This window comes from Capricornis sumatraensis, chromosome 6 (assembly GCF_032405125.1).
Source record: "Capricornis sumatraensis isolate serow.1 chromosome 6, serow.2, whole genome shotgun sequence".
NCBI classification, from domain to species: Eukaryota; Metazoa; Chordata; class Mammalia; order Artiodactyla; family Bovidae; genus Capricornis; species Capricornis sumatraensis.
In genome coordinates, this window is record NC_091074.1 from 37,147,962 (window position 1) to 37,161,342 (window position 13,381).

General features: G+C 35.5%; 1 protein-coding gene across 5 annotated transcripts in view; it reads left to right on the forward strand.

Moving 5' to 3' along the window:
• PSIP1 (PC4 and SRSF1 interacting protein 1) overlaps positions 1-13,381 on the forward strand; it is a 38,367-nt gene that overhangs the window by 10,155 nt on the left and 14,831 nt on the right. For all 5 annotated transcript variants that reach the window (XM_068973536.1, XM_068973539.1, XM_068973538.1 and 2 more), the window contains exons 3-5: positions 5,413-5,551; positions 7,786-7,890; positions 8,767-8,829. In XM_068973536.1, coding sequence (XP_068829637.1) covers positions 5,413-5,551; positions 7,786-7,890; positions 8,767-8,829 — 307 coding nt within the window. The remainder of the gene's footprint in view (positions 1-5,412; positions 5,552-7,785; positions 7,891-8,766; positions 8,830-13,381) is intronic.

Here is a 13,381-nt window from a genome sequence, read left to right on the forward strand (position 1 = left end):
ATGGGAAAGTTCTACTGGTCAGTTTTTTGTATCACCTATCCACAAGAAAGGAATGAAAAAATCAATCATAGGATAGGATTTTATTTTCTTCTATACTGAGTTCTATACAATTTCAGTACTACAGACGTAGTTGTTTGTGTTGGTGTGGAGTTTGTGTGATTTCTTATAATGAGAGGAACTGTTTCTTCATCTCTGTATTGTCAGGTTCCTGGCACATAGTAGATGTATCAGTTGTCTATTGAGTCCTTTTCTGTTATAAAGTAGTGTGTGTGCTGTTATAAAATGTAGTTTAAAACAGTATGTTTCATATTTTATGATTTAATAATAATAGGGAAATGAAACATCAAGTTAGAGTCAGTGTTTTAAAAGGTATAAGTTTCTGTATTATATTATTACTTGACAACAGTTAAATAAGTTTTGAGCTTCAAGTCTTCAGCCGTCATAAACTTCCCTATCCCATTTTTTTATATGCAACTTCTGGTTTACTTTAAAGGACGCTTTTAGGTGTGTGGTCATTGAGTTTTTGTGAGGCATGTATGTGTATGTTCTTGTAGGTATATACATTGTTTCCAAAAAAGTGACTTTAGAGAGATGACTGCTTTTATGTGTACTTGGATTCTGAAAAATCCGGATACACAGGAACACACTTTAGGCATATGCTATGTAAGAAACACACCTGCAGGCTTTGGAATTATTTAAATTGCTTCAGAATTATAAAATTAATACTGTAGTTAATGATTTGCTTTTTCTTAAGACATTTTCCGTTAGCTTTAATCCTTGTGCTTTGACAATTGGTGTTTGAACTGAGTTCATATGTATAGGGATATGACATCAATATTTTATTAACATATAAATCAGTGTTTCAGAGACTGTATTACAGTGGTTAAAGGGAATCTGTTTAAGGGAACATCGTACAGAGTGAAGGCTCTGCTCTTTAATAGCTCAATAACCTTGCTTGCATCAGTAAATCTTTTTGGCTTTCAGTTTTCTAATCTTTAACAGGAAGATCTTGGTGATCCCTAAGTGCTCTGGAATTTAGTGGGTAATGTGCTTTCAATTAATGCATATCTTTTTATTAAATTTTTTTAAACAACATTAAAAGGAAGCACATCATTTTTACTATTTTTTAGGGGAAAAAACTCTAAACCTATTACTGTTTTTAGTGTCTTTTCTTTGAGATTTGTATGTCATTTAAAAATTGAAAGCTTTGAAGGATGAATCAAAGCTACAGCTACAGAAGATTGTGCCCTTGGGGACTAGTGATGGCTGCTTAAAAATTAATCTGATCCCTGTTCACCAAGCCTATGGGATTGCATCCCTGGGGAGGATTCTTTGTGTGTGCATGTGTTTTCTTCTTATTTTCTTAAATTGAAATGTAATTGATGCATACTGTACAAGTTTAAGGTATGTTGATTTTGATACATTTATTTATTGCAATGTTATTACCACCGTGATTTGATACATTTATATATTGCAATATGCTTACCTACCACCATAGTGATAGCTAACACCTCCAACCTCCATCAGGTCCTGTAATTAGTCATTTTCTTTTTTGTGGTGACAACATGGAAGGATTCTTTTTTCATCCACCATTATTGTTTGAATCTCATTAAGGAGCTCTGTAGTCTTGAACATACCATTTGAGGCAGCAGTTCTACTTAGAATTTATTAGGATAATATGTGAAAAGATGGAGCAATACATTATTTATTATAGTTACATTTTATAATAGAAAATTTGATACAGGAAATGGTCTGACAGTAGACAAATTAATTTTGGAAAAATTATTTAGTGATATAGTGTTTAGCTGTTAAGTAACTGTTGATGTGAAAACATGTTCATTATAATTTGAAAAAGTATTTATGGGTCAGTAGTATATACATGAAAATTACATGTTTATATAGATACATATGCTACAAACAAGTGGGTGAAAACAGTGGCTATCTGTAGTTGGTAAAGTTCTGGATCATTTTTGTTTTCTTTGGAATGTGGTATTCACTGAAAAATATTTTAACAACTTGGTTAAGATGTCAATTCATATCTCAAACAATTCAGTTAAAACATATAATAGATTTTAGTATATCCAGAATTATGTAGCCCTTAGTACAATTTTAGAACATCTTCATCATACCAAAAAGAAACCCTTAGCAGCTACTACTTATTTCTCCTGTCTCTCCCCTTTATTGCCATAGGGAACCATTAATCATTTTTTAAAAAATACTTATTTGTTTCTTTGACTGTGCTGGGTCTCAGTTGCAGCACTTGGGTTCTTTACTTGTGGCATGCAGACTCTTAGTTGCAGTATATGGGATGTAGTTCCCTGTAGAACCCGGGCTCCCGGCTCTGGGACCGTGGGGTCTTAACCGCTGGATCACCAGGGAAGTCCTGGGAATCAGTAATCATTTTGCCTATTGCGGGCATTTCATATAAATTGAACTATACAATATGTGGTCTTTAATGACTTTTGCTACTGTGCTGCTATAAACACTTGTGTACAAGTTTTTATGTAGATGTATCAGAAAAGGCAGGAGAGGTAAGAGATGTGCGTTCAGTCCCTGGGTTGGGAAGATCCCCTGGAGGAGGGCATGGCAACCCAATTTCCTTACACACACTATCAGTAATAGTGCATTTAGTATTTTGACAACTTTTGAAGGTTATGGAATAATTGTAAGTTTTCCTATTTTTCGATAAGATTGCTTTGCATGGTCATTTTTGTGGTCTCTTGTTGTCATGCGAAGTGGGGACTACCTGTTTTGGGAAAAGAAAAATAATCCACATAAATTTAACTGAAACCTTTATACATATGCTAAATAATATCATAGTGGAATCACTTATAATGAGAGCAGAAGGAGAAGAGGGTGTCAGAAGATGAGATGGCTGGATGACATAACTGATGCAGTGGACATGAATTTAGGCTAACTTTGGGAGACAGTGAGGGACGGGGGGCAGGCCTGGTGTGCTGCAAGAGTCGGACGCGATTGGACAACTAAACAACAAGAAAGAATCAGTTTTCTCTTTTGAATAGCGTTTTGGTTTAGAATACTTTAAAAATGCTCCGTGTTTGAGGTTTTAAGACATTTTTCTGTGATTTTATTAAATATTTAATAATTTAAGGTCCCTTCCACTTCTCAAAGTTCCTGGTGCTACCAGTTTTGAACCATTTGGGGATTTCAAACTATAAATTAGTCTGACTTTCTGCATTGCTGTTTAGTACCCAACTTTCTCAGTCTTTACAGCTTCCAAATCTGATAACATCTCTTAGCTTTATAGAAATTGTGAGGTTTTTTAGAAGGGAGAATTACTTTGTTCTTACCAGAAGTATATTTTGTATTTTTGATGGAGTTTTAATTCAAGTCATTTACTTGGAATTTGGAGATGATTATGCTGGAGGAATTGCTTTACTGTTTTAACTAAATATGTTAAATTTTCTAATCTTAGATTGCTGGTAGGAGTGAATAATGCTTAGTGAAAATCTGAATTTCTAGATCACTTGAAATCATGATAATTTGCCTTAACTGATGTGCAGTTAAAATACATGGATACGTTCAGTATTTGTAAACTGAAAAATTTAAATAATAATTAAAGCTGACTCATGTAATTGATCATATTTAAGTAGAGCTGTCAGTACTTTGGCCGTCGCATGCGAAGAGTTGACTCATTGGAAAAGACTCTGATGCTGGGAGGGATTGGGGGCAGGAGGAGAAGGGGATGACAGAGGATGAGATGGCTGGATGGCATCACTGACTCAATGGACGTGAGTTTGAGTGAACTCCGGGAGTTGGTGATGGACAGGGAGGCCTGGTGTGCTGCGATTCATGGGGTCGCAAAGAGTCGGACACGACTGAGCGGCTAAACTGAACTGAACTTAGTCTCCTGTTGAAATTTTATTCTAAAGCCTTTTAAAATAGTCTAAACTAGAATGTTAACTATAGTCATAGGTCCCTAATTCTTAAAAAATTTCAGCAGATACGGAATTTGTGATAACATAATTAGTAATTAATAACCTTAAATTGTAGCATATTTTAGAGGAAATGAGTAGTAATTTGATTTTCCTCTTGCTTTGGAGAATACATATATATCAACTATTATGGCAAAAACCTTACACATTCTCTGTGTCTACCTTTATAGGATTGACAAACTTCTGCAGAACTGACTGGCCTAGGGAGATAAACAAGGGGTTTTTTCTGGGGATTATATCTAAAGACATATATATACAAAAAAATAGTTGATTGTCATCATTCACAGGTTCCATATTTATGAATTTTGCCTGCTTACTGAAATTTACTTGTAATCCTAAGTCATTAACTGTGAAGTCTTCATGATACTGTCTGTGTGCAGTGGCAAAAAATGGAGTAATTTGATGCACGCATTCCTAGCTGAGGTTGAAGGAAGGCTGTGCGCTACTTTGTTTCAGCTGCCATACTGTAAACGAGTGTCCTTTTTGCAGTCTGCATAGTGTCGTGGATTTTGCATTTTTGTGCCTTTTCCTTGGTCATTTTGTTGTTTATCAGTCAGTTCAGTTCAGTCACTTAGTCGTGTCCGACTCTTTGCGGCCCCATGGACTGCAGCATGCCACGCCTCCCTGTCCATCGCCAAGTCCCGGAGTTTACTCAAACTCATGTCCATTCAGTGGGTGATGCCATCCAACCGTCTCCTCCTCTGTCATCCTCTTCTGCCTTCAATCTTTCCCAGCATCAGGTTCCTTTCAAATGAGTCAGCTCTTTGCATCAGGTGGCAAAGAACCTGTTGTTTATAGTAGCACCCTAAAGTGGTGCTGAAGTGCTGGTCAGTGTTCCTCAGTGCAAGAAGACTGCTGTGCCTTACAGAGAAAAAGAGTGTTACATAAGCTGTTGGCTGTAAGTTCAGTGTAAATGAATTGACAATATATATTAAACAAGGTATCTTCAGACAGAAAAATGCATAAAACAATGTTATATTTTGATTGGTTGACAAAAATATGACCAGAGGAACCTACCCTGTATTTCCCCTGCAGCAGTGGTATAGTATTTCCTTAATTCAGTGTTCATGGTGATATTTTAGAATACAATTATCATGAATAAAAGAATTGACTAAAATATATAATGTGTGTGCATGTGTATATATGTGTATACACACATAAATGAACTAGTGATAAGGTCTGATTCCCATCATTTTCAAATGTACTGTTTAGTGGCATTGGGCATTGTGCCGCTTGTGTGTATTTTTAAATAGAATTATGGATCTAGGATTAAATTTCTGACTGAATTTAATAAACGTGTTTGGAATTAGAGAGTTATTTGTGGCTACCCTTTAACTTATGTACGATGTTTAATGCATTTAGATTAAGAATATTTGATAATTGTGTTCATAGGGTAGTGTTAATCACTTATATTTGAGATTGCATTACACTCATATTTCCCCCCCTCCTTTTTTAGTGCTTTTTTAGGCCCAAAGGACATATTTCCTTACTCAGAAAATAAGGAAAAGTACGGCAAACCAAATAAACGAAAAGGCTTTAATGAAGGTTTATGGGAGATAGATAACAATCCGAAAGTGAAATTTTCAAGTCAACAGGTGCGTCATATTACATAAAACTTAGTTTAGTGTTACTTACTCAGTTTTGGTGAATAATCAGTATTCTAGCTATAGGAAAATAATTGAAGAGTCTTGTAAATTTCCGATTAAGTTTTTGTGAGGTTGAACCTTGGACTTTTATATCTAGATAACTGAAAATACTGCCTTCGTGGTCAAACAGATCTCAGAAAGCTAGGAAATATTCAGTTATTTAAATCCTGATTGGAAGTTTATTTAATGTATTGAATTTAAAGCCATATGTACTGTTTCTTAAATTTAGGTTTAATAACAAAAAAGGATGTGTTTTTTCTTATTTTAATTTCTAAATCTATAAAATTAGAATATGAACTTAATGTGGGTTAAATTAAATATGTGACAAAAATACTTATAGCACTGTGCAAATTATATTTGCTTTTGGTTTCTATAAAAGCAACCTTTAAACTTTTTTATTTTGGGTTTGTGTGTGTGTGTGTGTGTGTGTTTGTATGTATGTATGTGTTCAGACTTGAGTTTTTAAAAACTGGATGAGTGTGAGTAAACCTGAAGGAAATAGCAACACACTGAAAATTTTGCAAGTTTGTATCTTTTAATCTATATGTTTCTTAGTTCTTTGTCTGTGCCAGGCTTTTTTCTCGTTTGAAACCTTCAGACGCTGTTGTGTCTGGAATATTTAAATTTTTGATTTTACAGGGCTGCATTAGATGATCCTAGGTGCCTTCATTAGCCACCCCAAAGTTATTTGTTACAGTACTTATAATTGCTTCTGTACTAGTCTTAACTGCCACAAGCTTGTTCTATAAACAGAGAAGTTGTATGTGTCCTGTGTGCCTGGCATTGTTATATATTTGTGGAGAGAATAGTTATCCACTAGATGTTTGTTGGACAAATGTGAGAATTGATGATTTCCCATTCTTACTGCCTTGACTGTGTAATGGGAGTCCCAAAAGACTGAGTTGATTATTTCCTGAAAATAACTTTAACTTGGGTTATGCATCCTATGATTGTGCCTTCAAAGTCATTTTCATTCTCCAGATTGTCTTGCATAGTCACTCTATTCTTTGTTCCCATCTACCTACTTAATCTGCAGGTAGTTTTCATTGTACATGTTGATACTTGGGAGTTTTCTATTTCACAGTTAAATATTTGGTTGGTTGTGTGCGTGAAACCCAACAATTTTCTGTTCTTAACATAAGTGTGAATGATGATGCTGGTGTGATGTACTCTGTGTTCCCAGCCCAGACATCCTCCATGGCACATTCCTGGGGTTTGGTGCAAGCATTCAAGCCCAAACTTACATAAAAGAAACACCATAAATTTGCCATCATTAATTTATAAATATCTCTATAGTGCTATAAGTAATTTTGGACACATTTGTACATTTTTTTAATATACCTTTATAAAATTTGTGGATTATCAGCATTGCCTTTTTTACAAAAGAGGAAAAGGGTTAACAGTGTAGAAGACTAGCCAAAGGAAAAAGCTAGAAAGGTGCACAGTTTGGATTACATTGCCATCATCTTGTAAATACGTGCTGTACCCTCACCTCTGGTTGTCATCATTTTGGTTGGTATTTTGAAACTCTAGGGACCCTAAGTCACCTGCTTACAAGTATTTTCTCATCTGGGGGTACTTTTAAAAATGAATGATTATTGACTCCCATTCACTGTCTGTTAAATCAGAATCACTTAAGTTTGGGTTTCAGGAATCTGGATTTTAAATAAACTAAATTTGAAATATAGATCGGTCAGGGTCCTTAAATAAAGTTGTGATATATATATATGTCATATATATATATACACACATATATATGTGTGTGTGTATGTATATATATATACTTTTATATATGTGTGTATATATATATATATATATATACTTTTTTAGATTAGATTCTTTATCCAGAATATTACAGTAGTTGAATAGAGTGTAGGTCTGTGCTGTTCTAAATCACCTTACATTGTACCTTGTTGGGTGTTGGTTAGAACATCAGGATGGTATTCTTTGTAATTGTACTTTTAATTTCTGCTTCATCATTTTATCTGCTGAGCTTGTATGCATCAATTGCAGGAATAATAGCATTTAAAACTGTTTATAAATTATGCATACTAGAAGTATCCTATGCAACAGAAATAAGGGTACTTTTCTAGCTTTCTTACAGGCTTTGATTTTTTATGGGCACAAATTTTAAAGTTGGGATAAAATTATTTTGTGAAACTAATAGATTTGATTGTTCATAGGCATCAGCTAAACAGTCAAATGCGTCATCTGATGTTGAAGTTGAAGAAAAAGAAACAAGTGTTTCAAAGGAAGATACCGACCATGAAGAAAAAGCCAGCAATGAGGTGTGTTTAATTTCTCTTGCATTCTAAATCCATCTTGTTGCAAGGAAGAATTGTAAAATGAGTTGATTGTGGCAAAGTAGAAAGTAATCTTTAAAGTAGTCAAGTAATGAATGGGAAAATATTAAAGACTTATCTCCTTGTGTGAATATTAAATATAATATTATAAAATATTTTTTTCATCTTTATACTTTCTGGCTGCTCCAGGTCTTAGTTGCAGCCTGTGGAAAGGAATCTTTAGTTGCAGCACATGGAATCTAGTTTCCTGATCAGGTATCCATCCCAAGCCCCCTGTATTGGGAGTGCGGAGTCTTAGCTACTGGACTACCAGGGAGGTCCTTGGATGTTGTTAAGTTATGAGGTACAGCTAAAAGACTGGCTTACTGTTTGTTAGGAATATCTTTAAAGCGAGGTGTTGTAGATGGATGTATGGGAAAGGACATTGAACCGAATTTTTAGAAACCTACGTTTATTTCCAACTCTGTATTTATTATCTGAATGGAAATACTTATTTAGCCCTTCTAGGCTTCATAAAATTGTTATATGATCAAGTCCTGACCACCTCTTAACATTAACAGTCCTACAACTGAAGATTCTGCTGTAGAAAGATTTGTGTTTTGTAAATTTAAAGAGACAACCCCCGCAGTGTACTAGCAAGTGTGACTTTAATATTTGATCTGACAAATTTTTTTTGTTTTTTGGACAGATAGCAGTAATTCCTCTTTTTTCATAATGATAATATTAAGACTTTTCAAAATTTATAATTTCAAACAAGTTCCCTAGTTCTTTCAGTGAAACATGTTTGTGATTTTTAATTTAAGAAACTTTCTTTCAGGTGTGGCATAATTTATCAGTTTCATCTTTTTTTTTTTTGTATAGGATGTGACTAAAGCAATTGACATAACCACTCCAAAAGCTGCCAGAAGAGGGAGGAAGAGAAAGGTAATTCTACAGCTTAACCACAGAGATCTTAAAAGAATTTTTATTTTAGCTGGATTGAGGAAGTGTAGATAGTGAAAAAACTGTACTGTTTAAACTTAGCGTTTCACTCTTAAGTCCTTATTGTAAAGGATAGGTTATGTTTACATATCAAAACTGTTGCTTTCTTAGTGATACAACATCCTTAAGTTGCTGCTGTTGCTAAGTCGCTTTAGTCGTGTTCGACTCTGTGCGACCTCATAGACAGCAGCTCACCAGGCTCCTCTGTCCCTGGGATTCTCCAGGCAAGAATACTAGAGTGGGTTGCCATTTCCTTCTCCCTCCTTAAGTTGAATGGTAAACAAAATGCACCAATTTTCATTCCTTTTTATGTTGCTGCCTTAAGTTTTCTCTATAAAATGGATAATATATATATTTATAAGATTATTGAGAGGATTAAATCAGTTAAGACATATAAAATATTTATAATAAATCCTTATACATGGTAAGTGCTTTATAAATGTCCACTGTTACGCTGTTGTTACTACTTTACAACATTGTTGCATGAAATGAGAGGATGTGACAGTTTGGGATGAAGTACATCTTAGGATTTTAATTAATGTTTTCTTCTTTCTTATGTGAAGTTTTGTTCATCACACCTTTTTCTGACCTGGTTACATAACTAATAGAAAAACTATTATTATATGACAAAGCTACAAAGAAAACTTGTGTTCAGTTTGTTTTTTCTTTTAATGGCAAATTATGCTATTGGTTTATTGTTTTGGCCAAGCCACACAGCACATGGGATCTTAGTATGCAGCACATGGGATTTTAGTTCCCTCACCTGGGATTGAACTCATGTCCCCTGTAGTGGAAGCACAGATTCTCACAATTCTCAACTGCTTCACCACCAGGGAACTCCAAGGGTTCAGTCTTTTAAAAAGGGTTGTTTTTTTTTCTCTTGTAGTACTGTAGTGTGAGTTCAGCGTCTTTAATTAAAGCCACTGTAATTATTTGTTTTCATATTTTACTTCCAGTGGCTTTTTATCCCCTGTGGGGTGTGTGTGTGTGAAGGAGCTATGATAACTTGAACAAGATTTTAAAAGATAGGCAGAATTTTGACAGGCAGATGGAGGAGTAGGGGAGGACAGAGGCATAAGAGAAAACTTTGCTTCAAGCATTTCTAGTGTTGCATTTCAGTATTATCAGACCATAACATTTGAGGGAAACAAGTATGAAAACACCCATGTGTTATCCTGAAGAACTGGTGGATAGCCTTTGAATCATTTTAAATTTCAGATACTTCTTTTAAAGCAGTGTAAATGATGGGAATTGAATTGAAGCAGAGTGAGACTAGTTTCCTGATAAATTGATTCAGAATTTTGGTACTCACTTCACTGGCCCAGGCAGAAAATCATCAGTGAATAAGGAAGATAATGTCTTTGTTCTCACTGAATGATATTTTTGTTGAGACAGATAGTAAATACATATGACAATTAAAATGGAGAGTTACGATTGTGACTTGGTAACTAAATTATAAAAACCTTTCTAAAGAGTTAACCTAACATTTTTAGTGGTGTAGGTAAAAGATGGGATGCTAAGAGCCCCTTAGGGGGTTAATAGTTGATTGAAAGTGGGTGTGAAGGGAGAAGGAGGAAGCTAGGATGACTGAAGGTGTTGGCTTGGATGACTGGATTATATACTGAGATGCAGGAGATGTTTTGGGAGTAGAGGCTGAGGAGGATGTGAAACACCTTTGAGAATTAGACTGAAAATATATATTTCTCTGACACCAAAAGGGTTAAAGGTAGAAGTTATAGATGTGGTCTCATAAATACAGGATATTAGATGGTTAGTCAAGGGGGAAAGTTTACCAAGAACCACACAGAAACCAGAATCCTGAGGTAATATAGTGGCCATGAAAGGTTGCCTTGTAAAATTGTGGTGGAGAATGAACTGTCAGGAGAAAATCTAAGAGAAGCTATCAAGATAAACAAGTAAGGAAGGAATTTTAAGAATGAGGGAGTGGTTAGTAGGGTCCTGATGCAGAGGGGCCCCAGTAAGGTTTGACAGTTAGGATCTGCCAGGATACTTTCAGGTCAAATGGTAAGAACAGGTGAAGTAGACTAAAGAATAAAATGTTTAATGTTAAAATTACACTGTGGTTTTGAAATCTTTGAAGTGAGGAGAGAGAATGCAACAAGGATTTGCCATGGTTAAGGGAGGGAGTTAAAGTAAAAAAAGTATAATAGAGGCTGTAACACCTTTTCTTTGTGAAACCAGGAAATAGCAAAGCTATTGAGTTTAAATTATTGAAAGTTAAGAATAATGCTGAGTGAGAGAAAAGGGAAAACACATTTAAAGAAACTGACTTAATGGAAAAGAGACATTTTTCATCTTTTATAACATTGAAGGGAATGGACTATTAAAAATTTCTAGGGAGACTTGGAAATTAAGGGACTCCCTTCCTCCTGGCCTCAGTCTCTCCCTTCTCCCTCACTGAATTCAAAGCAAGACTGCATATATGGTATAAGGCAAGAAGAAAGGATTGAAAGTTTATGCTAGAGGGAGGAGAAGGAAAGGGAATGACAAAAGAGAGGGTAAAGGATTAACGGAGAACTTTGACCACAAATGAAGCTGCATAAAATGCACGCACGTTTGTAGATTTTTTTTTTTTCCAGCAGGGCTCAGATCAGTAGCAAGTAATAAAGCAAGGAAAGTAGAGTTTTATGGTAATCCTCTGTTGGAGATTTGTGGGACAGGTGCAGCAAAACAAGATTGCAGATGAATGAGTCCCGTGAGGTTTTTGTAGGGTTGAGAGGCCTTTATGTAAAGTCATGAAGGGAGTAGAGCTAGCAAATGGGGTCATAAATGGGGAGAAAATTTGTCAAAGGATTCAGTTCAGTCACTCAGTCGTGTCTGACTCTTTGCAACCCCGTGAATTGCAGCACGCCAGCCCTCCCTGTCTATCCCCAACTGCCGGAGTCTACCTAAACCCATGTCCATTGAGTCCATGATGCCATCCAACCATCTCATCCACTGTCATCCCCTTCTGCTGCTGCCCTCAATCTTACCCAGCATCAGGGTCTTTTCCAATGAGTCAGCTCTTCGCATCAGGTGGCCAAAGTATTGGAGTTTCAGCTTCAACATCAGTCCTTCCAATGAACACCCAGGACTGATTTCCTTTAGGATGGGCTGGTTGGATCTCTTTGCAGTCCAAGGGACTCTCAAGAGTCTTCTCCAACACCACAGTTCAAAAGCATCAATTCTTCAGTGCTCAGCTTTCTTCACAGTCCAACTCTCACATCCATACAAGACCACTGGAAAAACCATAGCCTTGACTAGACAGACCTTTGTTGACAAAGTAATGTCTCTGCTTTTTAATATGCTGTCTAGGTTGGTCATAACTTTCTTTCCAAGGAGTAAGCGTCTTTTAATTTAATGAGATCTCATTAGAAAAAACCCGGATGCTGGGAAAGATGGAAGACAGAAAGGAGAAGGGGGCGGCAGAGAATGGGATAGTTAGATAGCATCACCAACTCCATGGCCTTAATTTGAGTAAACTACAGGAGATAGTGGAGGACAGAGGAGCCTGGTGTGCTGCAGTCCATGGGGTCGCAAAGAGACTCCACTTAGCAACTGAACAGTAGAGGTCCCAGTGAGATAAAATGTGGAAAAAATTAATCTAGTCAGGATATTTGCATTTAAGAAATTTAGATATATATTTGAAATAATAGTCATTTTTATAAATAAAATATTTCTTATTAAGTTAGTTAATATTTTCATGAGGAGTGGTTTTGACTTGCATGATTTTGCTGTAATAGTCAAGAATATATGTCTGTGGAAGGGCTGTACTTTTGCTTATTAAAGTGTTTATTTATGATATTAGTTATAGATGAACTTGCTATCTCTAATTGGTGTCTCCTCAAAAAGATTCATACCTCTTAATTCTTAATGCAGTGTCATGATTTATTTCCAAAAGTTGAAAGTGTAATTGAAGAGAGGTTTTTCTTCTGGCACTGAAAGAGCTTATCAGTTTGAACTGAATTTCAGAGTTTTGGCCCTCCTAACTTCTTAATAGGAGCTTTCATACAGTCTTGGGTTCTCAACCTTTGTTATAAAAACAGATGTCCGGCTTCTTACTCCAGAGCTATCAAATTAGGAGTGGAGCAGGGATGGTCTGTAAGTTTTTAAACTTAAACTATTTATAATGAAAAACTGGATAAATTCAATGGGATTCCTGAGTCAGATTTGCATATTCTGTATTGTTGATATTCATAATGATCAGTAATGTTTTGCCAGTTTATTGATTTGATCAGTTAATATATGAATAATTCTCCATATCCTTACCAGTATTTGTCATTATCTCAAGTGTTTGCAAATCAGATTGTTGATTAAAAGATTAAGACTTTTTATCAGTAAGATTGGATTATGCAAGTTTTTGTGAGATGCTTTATTGCCTTTATTTTGTGAGATAGTTTGGGCTGAATTCTAAGTAGTTGAGGGTGAGGAAGCAGCTCATAGTAATCCTCATTGCTCTTTTTGATCTCTTCACTATTTCTTTTCTCTCTTCCAT